Here is a 12,824-nt window from a genome sequence, read left to right as displayed (position 1 = left end):
ACGGTCAGAGTCATGCAGCAAACCCCCATCAAAAGAGTTGTTTGGGTAAGAACACTGTAGAGGTTTGAAAATTTGGGTTGTAAAAATGAGAACTTTTTGGAACTGTGTATGAGAATAAATCTGCATCATAGCAACGGCATTTTAAAAAAAAATTCTCCAGTGAGGTGAATATATTTAAGAGCACTAGGCTTTAACTCTGTCTGCTCAGAAAAACAATGCATCAAATCCTTAACTTAACTACCATAACTAATGGTCTTTTCTCTCTGTTGGTCCATATATCATGTGAAATTCATACGCATACTATCAACTATCATGGTGTAAAATGTTACGGTTATGAGAAAAATAAACAAGGAGAATTCAAAGGCTGACAGTGTTCATCACCCTTTAGAATGAAGACATGCAATCATAAGTCAGAGGTCTAACCGTTTAATGCTGCAAAAATCTGGTCCAACATGTTACATGCTGTGGACTAATGCTGAATGATTGTATTTGACAGCATTTCTTCAGAAGTACTAGAAGCCACCATTTGAATCCTTTGTGTTTGCTTCCATATGTAGCTCCTCACACAGTTTTTTTAAGATATCATAAAAAAAAGCTTACACAGGGTGTGTGTAGAATTTTAAATCCAAACACATCCTGGAATTACTTCAAAGTTATATAAACCAACTTAATCAAATGTATTTTTTAATAACATATCATATTGTAATAATTTACTTATTATATAACTCATGAATTAGGGCCTAAACATATATGAAAGAAATATCTGTCAACAAAATGATGATTTGAGTAGGGCTGACAGAAGGACGGGTAGTTATCCGTGGGAAACAGTTTAATAAATCAGCCCACTTCAACTGCGTTTAATACTTCCCATGCACTGTCCATTTCCTTTTGTCCCCCGCAGTTCCTGACACACTATGAGGTTTAAATTAAAACAAGCTGGCAGATCATTCTTGTGTCCCATTGCAGAGAGCCATAGTGAGATACTGCCACACTGCCTGACAAAGTCTGTTTTGGTCTGGGGACTTTCTCACAGAATGACCATCAAGATAAACGAGGGCCATCTGGATGTGGGGGAAGATCTTCAGACACTGTCAAAATAGAAGCCTGGACCCACTTCATGAACTCCCCAGAACTCCCACAAAATCAGCTCTCAGCAAAACTAATGGTCAGCAGCATTTTGTCCAATAGAAAGTGTCCACAAAGTGAGGTCAGCGTGTTTAGTGATTTCAACAATAGTGATGATGATGATGATGATGATGATGATGATGATGACGATGACGATGTAAAAGGACATGATAATACTACTGCTGGATCATTTGTAAGGGATATTTCCGGTAAGCCCTGGGCAGGATATTTTTCACTCATAGTTAAGTCATGAAAAAGGCTTAATAGTGATTTAGCAATAATATCAACACATCAACAGTCCTGATCTTATGGCCTCCCACAATAATTTTATCGCAGTATCATTTTATTCCCCCAGCTTTGCCAAAGAAAAAGTTGTGCCAAGACAAATGACAGCAAAATAAGTGGACTTTTTTGAGCTGGACAAACACAACCACATCAAATGAATGTTCTAGTCAATGTCTCTATCAACCTGTGCTAAGGTTAACATAGAGTCATTTTATTATCAGCTGTAGTTAAGATATTGTGAGGATGTCTTGATCATCACAAGATAACTTGTAAAGACATGCTGGTGTCCCTGTTTTTTGGCCAAGCTCTACACCAGCTTGGAGATCTACATTACAGAAAACCATCCCCTGAACTCTTCTTTTGAACCCGTTACATAGGAGGAATTCAGTCAACAAGTCTGAACATGTATGTCTAGCTGCTGTCTCTGCTGCTTGAAAAAGGCTGAATTTTGGTGTGAGTGGAAATTTACCTGAGGAGGATGTGTGAATTCTTTTGAGATTAACTTTGTAATAAATCCACTCATATAAGGTGTAGTTTAGGGTGGGACACTGTGGGGCCACATATGGATACCAAAATTAAAAGCAACAGCTTCAATGTGTATATGTAAATTTGCTTTTAATTATAGTGCATAAAAGTTTACTCTTTATTTTAATCCTTGAAATTGGTGGTGCATTGGTGGTGAAATTCATACTGAAGTGAAACTGAGTGCATTGCTACACTGCACAGATGGTACATTGTTTCATAAAAAGTGGAAGCTGTGGTCACTTGACATCTAATTCATCTGAGAGTCTGCATACCCAGTGCCCTTAAATTTAAACTAATCATGAAATTAAGTAATAGGGGATATGCTCTCCTGTCTTATTTTTTTCCCCTGTTTTCCTTTTACACTGGTTGCATCTGTACTATACATCTAAAATGGTTCTTTGTGATATATTTCAAGATATGCATTTGTAAAGAAGAAATTATCATTTCAACTGATGCAATGGTGAGGGGTGATAAAAGATGTGTGATAAAGTTCAGCCACATGATGCTAAAAATGATATTTAAATGAAGCTCAAAGCATAAACAAAATTCTAGCATATGACTGATTCTCTTGAGCCAAACTATCACCTAACATACAGTGGAAATCTACCAGCAAGGCACACCCTGCATGGTCTGTGACTACATCAGCAGCAGGTTCATTCCCCTGGGTGAACCAAACAATCCACTGGCTCAAAGGAAATATAACCTGACATACAGGTTTGCTTTACGGAAACAGTTAGCGGGGGTTGGAAGTTAAGGAGGGGGGTTTCATGTTCTTAAACCAAATACCTGTAAAAAAAAAAAAAAAAAAATCCAGTCACGGTACTACAACACGAGCCTTTGTTTGGAAAGTGTGATAGAAGTCCAAAACTATAAAACACTCCTCCTTGTCTCCACTCCTTGGCAAGTACCTATAAAGTAAAAACAAATAGAAAATAAGTGAGGCACATTTAAAAACACTGCAAAAACATGACAGCTGGTGGAAAAATTTTCTCAGCACTGGAAGTCACTTTAACAACAGTGATAAAACCAAAATGAACAAAAAGGTGTCACCATCCGGGTGATGCACATCTCCCGCATGCGTTCCTCCAGAATCTTTACTAACACAACAGCGACGCTCTCTGGTTATACGACCACTAGTATTGACTCAACATGGTACTTACATCGTGGGAACTCTAAAAGAAATCGTATACCGCATAAACTGTATACACTAACTTCTCGATTTGCATACATGTTTATTATTCTTTTATTTCTGCTCCCAACAAAATCACCATTGGGTTAAAACAGTTCCATCACAATAAGCAGCAAAACCAGCAGCAACAACAGCAGCATCAAAATCACAATTCCATGTTCCTGAAAATAACACGTTATTTCTTCTTTTCATTCGAAAATAAAGTGAGCGTGATGAAGTCACAGGATTTAAGAGCTGTCCCAGACAAACTGATGAGGATGTTTTGCATTTAAATAGTCCCGCCTCGCATGTTTCCGTCTTACTTCCTTACTTCCTCGTTTCTGAGATTCCTTGATCGTTGTAACTTAACGCTCTCAGTTACTTCAATGCTGCGTCTCCCTTAGCTCACAGATACCTCGATAATGCCCTAAAATAAACAATATTTGTTTCTTGGAAGGGGCATTGTTAGATTTGCTCGCTTAGTAGCCATAGATGGTTGTGAAATCTCAAGCGGCGAGTTAACCAAGTGAAGAAAGTTAACTGCTAATAGCTGTGGCTAGCTAGCCGAGAGGCAGAAGCAAAGTTGTGGCATTTGTCAACTTCTAAAGCTTCGAGATGGCAGACCCTGGAGAAAGACAAGAGGCGGACGACACTGAGCTAAAGGGTGCTGTTGGTGGTGAAGGTGAGGATCTAGTTCATTCATTACATATTCCAAGTTCTTTAATGTATTTGCTTCTCTTTCATATGGAAGTGTAATGACTTAAGTAGCAACTGGTAGCCTGCTAATGTTCGTAAGTTCATTCTGTTGTACAAGTTTAAAATATGTATCATTTGAAATTATGGACTGTGTAGACATACTCACATTTCTCTAGACAACACAGACAATCAATAGGTTAAAACGCTGATTGTATTCCAATGTCTGTCTGGAATTTCCTCTGGTGTCATACGTCACCTATCATGGTCGTCACACCCGCAAGAGGAGCTGGATATAAAAATCTGGCAAGCTATTGATCATATGTCCAGAATTTGCAGGATTTGGTTTTTCACCTCTCTGTTTTAGTTTCTTAGTATCTATCTTGATTAGATGAACATAGATGAGGCTAGCAGAATAGTTGGTCTATGAAGTTCAAAATAGTCAGCTGAGCCGGCAATGTTAAAACACAACTTGACTTTGGCCCCTAATTGGATTGTGGGTCTTTTTTCGTGGTGTCGTCGTCCGCCCCCCCCCCCCCCCCCCCCGCCCTTTTTTTTGGAGAAGTTATCTGATGTTTAATATATCATCTGTTCCATTTAATATAATCAGGAGAATGTCATTTACTTTAATTAACAAAATTATTTTAGCCTTTGACCCGACTGCTTGGTCCTCTGGTACCAAAATGTTTTAACTCAGAATAAAAATACAGTTATGTGTTTAAAATATGGTTAATAGACTGTGCACATCAACAGAATTTTAAGTCTTTTTTCAAGAGAAAACATAAATTCAAATGAGTACAAGTGAGATTCTAAAATCTAAATCTAGAATTTAGATTCTAAACCTTGTCCAGTAGAGGTCACTGTTGACTTGTTTACATTAAAGTTTGAACCTTAGTAGTTACTCGAACTACTGTTTTTCTTCGGCAGTTCAAGGAATTCAGTAAATTGCACATTTTTGTTCTTGCCCTGTAGTGTCATGCTAAATTCAGCTCACACAGGGGGCTAAATGAATAGCTGTCAATTTCAGTCAGAAGTGCAAGTTCTTCAATAAGAAATTGTTATCTAGTGAATCCCTGGGGATTTAAGCTGTACCCTTTGACATGTCTCCTCGTATTTGAGCAGAGAAAGGCTTAAATGGTTCTAGTCTGATGTTAAAATCATTGCGCTCTCTTTCTGCCCTTGGGGCGCTGGTTGACCCAATAGGGACGTAAACTGTTTGATGTTATTGTCCTCTGGCCTGGAAATATAAATCTTTTTTTTTTTCTGAAAAGATGAATTAACTGGTGTTTGGTCAAGGCAAAGTTAGATTAGTATTTGTGATCATTTTTGTCTATCCTTTTGTTTCAGATGTTGTAGATGATGTAATAATTGAACAAAGTGCAGTTGTTTTCCGGAGGTAAGTAGACTTTGAACTGTGATTCTAAATTTTTTGACGAGACTTATTACTGATTCCACCTCTAACTGTTTCTGTCTAAAGATAATGTGTTCTTGATTTTTCTTGTGAAGTTATGTGATTGAGAGAATAAACACAGAAGATCCAAACTTGCACGTGGAGCCAGAAGTTCTAGGTGGAAGAGCTCATGAAGGAGACGATCCACAAATGAAAGAGGTTGTAGATCAACTTCTTAAAATTGCTGATGACCTTAACCGGAATGCTGAATTTCAACAGTAAGTTTTTGAGTAAACTATATTATCATTATTATTATCATCATCATTATTGCAGTTATTGTTTTTGTTCTTATTGTTGTTGTTGTTGTTGTTGTTATTATTCTAGACTTTATAGGGGACTTTTGTCTTTCTAATGATCAGTCAACTGGTCAGTCAACTGAACTCTGTTCCCTTTGATTTCAAATAATATGTAGGCACAATTAAAAACAAAAGTGAGCATTTTTATGAAGCAGTATGACAGAAGGAAAAAATTAAAGTATATACAGTGATTAAGTGTTCCATTTTTGGCCTAGTATGTAAACTGAATTCACTTTTTGCATTTTTTGCTTTTTCCCCATTTATGAAGAGCTCAGTACAGAGAGAAAGATATCCAGCCATGATTACACTATTTACTGTCCTTTCTTTAGACTTTTGGAAACCTTGCCACACAAAATATAGATAGCATATTTCAATATTTTAGTTTTTAAAACAAAACAGTCAGTGTTAAAATATTTTGGAAATGCACATCATGCATGTGTTTAAAAGCTAAAAAGAATTGTTCTCAGACTGGAATAACTAGCTTGGCCAAAAATGAGATGTTCAAGTTCAGTGCATTGTATTACAGTGCAAAACTTTTGACTGTCCTTTATGAGATCACAAAACAAAAGGAGGATGTAATGGGGATAGATCTATGTAAATGAGCGGTGAGAAAACCGTTATGGGGAAAGTGATTCAGCACAAGGCAGCAAACTTTTATGCCATGATCCACTTGATCCACTGACTGCTTTCACTATGGCAGTAAAGAGAAATGAGTTTGAAACTACAGATGTCTGTGGGATATGTCAAAGGAATAAGTGAATAAAAGAAAGAACAGTTGTTGGTTGAGTGATAAAGATGTAGATCTGTTGAACACTCTTCAGTTTTGCTTGTTGACCGACACTTCCATATTAAATGTTACCCTATGTAGCAAAAAATGTCATTTACGTCAAAATGAACTGACATCGTGCCTGTGCTGTTTACTGATGATTAATATAAATCCGTCTGCCATGTATTTACTTTATGTTTCTCTCAACAGTCTTATTAACACTGTCCAGGCGAACTGTGCCCAGGATGTATTCTTCACTGTGGCCAGCAGTATCTTTGAAGATGGCATAAACTGGGGAAGGGTGGTTGCCCTGTTTCACCTTGCTTATAGGCTCATCTACAAGGTAATGACTGGGTAGACCAAGTGGTAAATGGCATGGGTAGTAACAAGCATGACAGACTTTGGCAAATGCTCATACACAATCTAAAACAAATATTGTTTCCTGTTAATGAATGTGGCAGATATGAAGTGATTCATGATTGTTTTAAGATACATACTCAGTGTTTGTTCATAAACAAGACAGGATGACACTCATGCTTTTAACAAGCTTTACAAACTTTCTTTCCTCATTGCTTAGGCCTTGACTCAAAATCACTTGGAAATAATCAAGAAGATTATTAGCTGGGTGTTACAGTTTATCAGGCAGCATATTTCTGCATGGCTCAGACAACAGGGAGGATGGGTAAGGATGTGTTTGTGTGTGTGTTTTTGTGTGTGTTTGTGTGTGTTTGTTTGTGTTTGTGTGTGTATGTGCAGTTTTCTGTGAGAGTTTGTGTGTGTGTGTGTGTGTGTGTGTGTGTGTGTGTGTGCGCACACGCGTGTGCCTGTGCCTGTGCCTGTGTATGTGTGCCAGCCTGACCACCCAGATGGAACCACACAGGTCGACCCAGACACAGGCTTCCACACATGGAAACGTGCCCACTTGTGTCACAGATAAAGGGCTCAGAAACCAAGTTACTAACCAACTAGGAACATAATCCCAGCAGTAAACAAGTCTACAGACCTGCTGATAGTCTTGGATGAATATGTATCAATATTAAGGGTTACCTTTCTTTAGGATGCATAGACACACAAAATAGCTTATAAAAACATAATACATATTTAGTCATAAAGTGGTATTTCAGTGTAACATTGAAGACTCTTTCATCTGTCTTCAGATAAGGGAATCATATACTCAGCTTGAATATATGTGTCAATAGATGCAATAGAAAAAAAAACTGGTATAAAATGCTCTAAATCTAGTTTCAACATAAATAGTAGGTTAAGCAAAGTCCTCATACCGTAGTTAGAACAAGTGCAGAATGCATGTGTGATCCAGAACCTCTTAGATGGCTGTTTGGAATTCCCAGGGGTGTTTGAGTTTTATAGTGCAGACATGATCATAAAGGAGGCCATTTCTGGGTTGGTGGGTTTGGACTTCAAACAAATGAGCGTCATGGAGCATACTGTGGTGCAGGATACTTAATGTGAACTAAATATGTGAGGCATGAGAACAAGGCCTTGGCAAACATTTGTCAGTGCCTACACAGAGAACATTATGTAAAGTCACAGATATTTCACACTGGAAAAATCTGCATGGAAAATGATGGAATTCCGCTCTAGAATTTTGTGAAAGAAGCTAAAATGAAGACTTGTACAAGCAAAACATCATATTAATCAGTGATGAAAACAGTGGTAATGCAGTGAAAATCCAAATAGGATAATAATCCAATAATCCAAACCGTTATTCTTACAGATAAAAAGAGAACAACTTTTAAATAATTAAACCTGTGTAGAGAGAATCCAAACTATCCTGCCTTTGATATTTCTTTTTCAGGAATGCATTTTGTGTTTCAGGAAGACGAGATTTATGTTTTATGTTTAACGCTCAGTATGGCGTGTGTTTCCTCCACAGGAGGGTGTGGTCAGAAGCGTCTGGAGGTGGCGCACTATGACAGCTGTGGCTGCTGCAGCGTTCATAGTGGCTGTGGTGTACTGGAGAAGAACCCGCTGATTTCTTCCCATCTGACCTCTCTGTAACCAGGGTTTTTTTTAAGGTTTTTTTTTTTTTTTTTAGGTTTTGAATAGAGAGCATGTTTATGGAAGGTTGGGGTAAAACAAGAAAAAAAGAGCAGGTGCAATATGCTCTGTGACCATAATTTTGATTCATTTCAATTTTGCTTAAGTATGTATACGGACGTGCATTGAGCTGTCATGAAACCATGATATTTAGTACTATTTATTAGTAGGTGCAAAAGGCTAAGGGAAGAGTTTAACTTTCTGTGTCTTTGTGAAAGTGCCTTTTCTACTGTAAGGGATTTCAGTGTATCACTGTCTCTAAGACAAGGACCTCTGGTGACTAATGTGATGCTATGAACGAGAGTACTACAACTGTAGTGCCCTTAAATTGACAACCTCTGTCGCTCCACATGCACACAATGTTTACATGCACATTTTATACTGATATCCAAGAGATAACGTCATCAGGGAAGATTTCCATTTAACCACAATGAGGATTAATGGATGAAGTTGAAAGCAGAATTTCTCTTCCATTTAATTTTTTTCTTTTGAATTCTGATTGGTTTGATTTAAAAAAAAAAATTTAAATTTATTTTGCCACCAACATGTCATTTGGACTGTGTTTGTCACATCTGTTTTGAACTAAATAATACGCTTTTTGTGAAGAGCCGCAGGAGAAGATACATGTGATGTGACAGTTTTTTGGCCAAATTTTTTAAGACACCTTGTACAACTGCACTGTCTTCAAACACTCACTGACTTACATAGACCAACCTCATGCCTCCCATACCCTCCTGTCACATGTCTACTCTCAGTACTGAACCTGATCTCTCTGTACTGCTAGAAACAAACTCACATAAACTACAGCTTGTGCACTTGTCCTCTGGGTTTAGGCATGTGATATATTTTTTGGGATGAAGTCACACTATCGAGGGAAAACAAGTTTGTACCATTGTTCCATACTCATACAGTTATTTGTGCAAATTTGAATTAATCTGAGAAATGGAAAAGAAAATGTAGTTCTGAACTAAGTCCAACCTCAAAAGAATTCCAGATAGGTGCTTGTTTTTACCACAAAAGGTTATGGGTAACTTAGGAAAAGATCTGTCTTATTTATTTATCCTACTCTGAACAAGTTGTGTCCATCTTTTAAATCTTTTTCAGAATGAGGGTTGTGCCTAAAGTGAAGACAATGAACTGATATGACCAGTTAAAAATGTGCTCTCTTTTATCACTCTCAGTGGTAAATGCTTATCAATTCACATGTAGTAATGTTTATTTAGGGATAAATGAAATATTCGGTAACACTTCATTTTACAGTCCGCTAATTACCAGGTATTAACTGGGAAATGAGATGGTAATAAAAATATAGTTATTAAGGTTATTAGGAAAGTGCCAGAAAAAATTGGATAGAAAGAACTAGATAATTTCCTGGTAAGTTCACAGAAACCTACTAGGAAACTAGATGGCCACAGAATATAGTTTTTCAGAAAGTACCCATCAGAAAAGTATAGTAAGTACTAAGTTATTTATCTAGGAAATACATGGAAACCTACTAGGAAACTTTAGGGTTAGGGTTAGGGTTGTTGCCATCTAGTTTGCTTGTAGGTTTCTATTTACTTACCAGGAAATTATTTAGTACTTCCCATCCTAATAACGTTTTTATTACCATCTCATTTCCTAAGTTAATACCTGGTAATTAGCAGACTGTAAAATAAAGCGTTATCAAATATTCTTACCTGATGTCCATATTTACAGTGCCAAAGAATTTAAATGTTGTGGCTGCAGTTCATGCATTTACTACCGTTATGTGGAATTCACTGATCCTGATCAACTAATATCTGTCATATTTGCCCTTGTTTACACAGAAGTGTCTTATTAATGAGAGGAAAGACACGCTCAAAAAAGCGTGGAAAAAGGGTCACTTCGTCAAAGACAGGGTTATCCAAAATCTGGAAAGCCAGCGCATTGATTTAATGAAGGAATTGGATGGTTTGTAAATGCCCCTGCCTGTGTTTCTCAGCTTCTCTTACGACTTGTTTGAAAAGTGGATTCCACCCCCCCCCCCCCCCCCCCCCCCCACACACACACAGTGCTTTAAGATCACATAGTGGTCTAATTCTTTGTCTTCTTGTTCTTTTTTTTTTTTTGTCTTGTTTGTTTTTTGTTTTTTTTTAAATCAATGACTGTCTCAGGAATGCAAGTAAATAAACAACAAATAGGTGTAAAAATATGTTTTCTGTTCTCTGTTCTATGTGTCTCATTCAGTGAAAATATGTGAATATGCTCAAGTCTCTCCTGCACCACACACACAGTGGCCGCAAGTCAGAAGTGTCTCTTGAATATTGCAAAATGCCACTTGTGATTTAGATAATCCTAAAAGGACAAAGATTTTCAGGAAAACTATCCTCTACTTCAGTGGCTGTTCATGACTGTGTTGACATTTCACTTTCAAAGTTAGTCTTTTATGTAGCAGCAGCAGTAACACTTTATTCTTTTGGAAAATTCTCCTAGGGAGATTTTTTTGTGTGTTTGAACTGAATGACACTGATTTAGTTTCAAGGGCATGAGTTCTATGCCAGTGTTAGCACAGCTGTTACAATGATGGGGTATGGATCTTCAACGTGACCCTGACGAAAGTTTCCTGCCCAAAGGTCTCATCACATGCCATTATGAAACAGGTCTGTCATAAACAGTGTATGATCAGGTGTTGTCTTCAAAGCTGTACGTGGTAAACAAATGGACAGAACTTTACAATGTTAACACAGGGTAACAAGAGTTTGTGTTCCTAGAAAGTTACAATGTCTATCACATGAAATGTTTTCTGCATACGAAAAACCTGTAAATCATTGCAGACTCCCATACGTTCATGATAATCCTTACCTAGACATTGAGTTATTTACACCGTCTATTCTACAATATTAATCCCTGTAAATGATTCTTATATCATGTGTACTTCTCCTTAATAAAGTGATCTTTGTAATGGTGCACAGTAGCTTTGCTGGGTTAGCAGGGAGTTTGCAGTGTGAGCACTGATCAGTTTTAGGAAGCTGAATTTACTTTTCACTGAAAAAATTATTTGGGCTATGCAGCCCAACAATAAATTGTGTTAATTTTAAATAAACATTAACAACATTTTGCAATGGAAAACATTCTTGAAAAAAACAAACGACAGAAACAAGAAGTAAATCAAATGAAACTGAAAACAAAGAAGCAAAAATCATGCACATAAGCATGATATAATGCAACATGATGTAAGATTATATTGTGCTGTGTTGTCATGCTCAGATCTTACAAAATATCTACTGACAATCTAAACACAGGTGCTCAGTATCAGCTTTGTATGTGGTAGACAAACTTCGGCCTGCGGTTGAATAATATTTGGCTGTGGTGTTTTAAACAATATTGACATGATGTTCCTGCACGTGATGGATTGGTGTGAGTTTTTTTTTTTTTTTTTCAGGATAGGCTGTCATCCTAGCACCAGTGGTCATTGCATGCTCTCTGGCTTCTCTCCAGTAGACACAGCTGTACAATGAGTCTGGAGCAGGTCAGTTTGGATACAAGTGAGAGGCAAATATTCAGACTAATCTTGTCAAACATGTGAATGGTCTCATGGTTATAAACCTGAGTAATTATGCAATATGCTTTCTTTAAATGTGCCCACAGTTTTGCCAGGCACGTGCACATTAAAAAAAACAAACAAACAAACAAAAAAAACCCCTTGTTTTTAAGCAGAACTCATGAATCGTGAGGCTTCTGACAGAAGCTTAGAGCTAAAGGAGTTCATAACGACATAAAGCCACAACGCTGACTTTTAGCTGTTGCTGTTTTCTGTCATCAGCCATGCACCTTCAGAACAACTTTGCACAAGTGTTATGCTCAAAAGCACACCAGTAATGTCAATGTAAATCTCTGTGATCGCACACACACACTGTGAACAGTAAGCAGTGCATTTGTCTTCTGCATTTAACCCATCCAACACACTGGTAGTGAACACACACAGCAGACGCAGGAGCAGTGGGCAGCATTCCTTGCACCCGGGGGGCATTGGGGTTAAGAGCCTTGCCCAAGGGCACACAGCCATGGATGAGATGTCATGGGCAGAATGTTAACTAACAACCCTGTGAGTACTAGACTCATTCCCTTACTCTTTTATCGCCACTGCCTCAGGTTTGTTTCCTATATTTGTGTGTGATGGTGACAGAAGGAGAGAGGTTTAAAAAGGCCTACACTTAAGTATAAATCAAAAGGACAGGATGAAGTGCATCATACACAAAAAGATGTTATTTTCTCTATGATATGTCTATTATATATTTTTATTATATTCCTCTCATATATTTTCTCTGGGTTGCTTCCTTTCAAAGTTATTCAGCTGAATTGACTGAAATGTAGTTATTTGGCAGTTGAAGTTACATCATGTTACTGGATTCCAGCTAAGCAGTTTCTCATCTACACAGCTCCAGAAAGGACAGTTACAGCAACATACAACAAGATTGAGTTATATGACAACAGCAT

The 12,824-nt window shown here is 37.5% G+C and overlaps 1 protein-coding gene across 1 annotated transcript; it reads left to right on the top strand.

Annotated features, from left to right (window-relative positions):
• The first annotated feature begins 3,628 nt into the window (after window positions 1-3,628).
• Window positions 3,629-8,301, top strand: LOC115805947 (apoptosis regulator BAX). The gene is made up of 6 exons (XM_030766657.1): window positions 3,629-3,785; window positions 5,144-5,192; window positions 5,303-5,464; window positions 6,519-6,651; window positions 6,886-6,990; window positions 8,203-8,301. The coding sequence occupies exons 1-6, from the start codon at window positions 3,719-3,721 to the stop codon at window positions 8,299-8,301; spliced, it is 615 nt and encodes a 204-aa protein (XP_030622517.1). The 5' UTR covers window positions 3,629-3,718.
• The last annotated feature ends 4,523 nt before the right edge of the window (window positions 8,302-12,824 follow it).

This window comes from Chanos chanos, chromosome 2 (genome assembly GCF_902362185.1).
Source record: "Chanos chanos chromosome 2, fChaCha1.1, whole genome shotgun sequence".
NCBI classification, from domain to species: Eukaryota; Metazoa; Chordata; class Actinopteri; order Gonorynchiformes; family Chanidae; genus Chanos; species Chanos chanos.
Note: the sequence above shows the minus strand (reverse complement) of the source record. Positions and strands in the feature narration are given on the sequence as shown.

Coding starts and splice junctions, on each gene's coding strand:
- LOC115805947 (XM_030766657.1), top strand. CDS start 3,719: ATGGCAGACCCTGGAGAAAGACAAGAGGCGGACGACACTGAGCTAAAG. Junction 5,193..5,302: donor AGTGCAGTTGTTTTCCGGAG/GTAAGTAGACTT, acceptor TTTCTTGTGAAG/TTATGTGATTGAGAGAATAA. Junction 6,652..6,885: donor CTTATAGGCTCATCTACAAG/GTAATGACTGGG, acceptor CTCATTGCTTAG/GCCTTGACTCAAAATCACTT.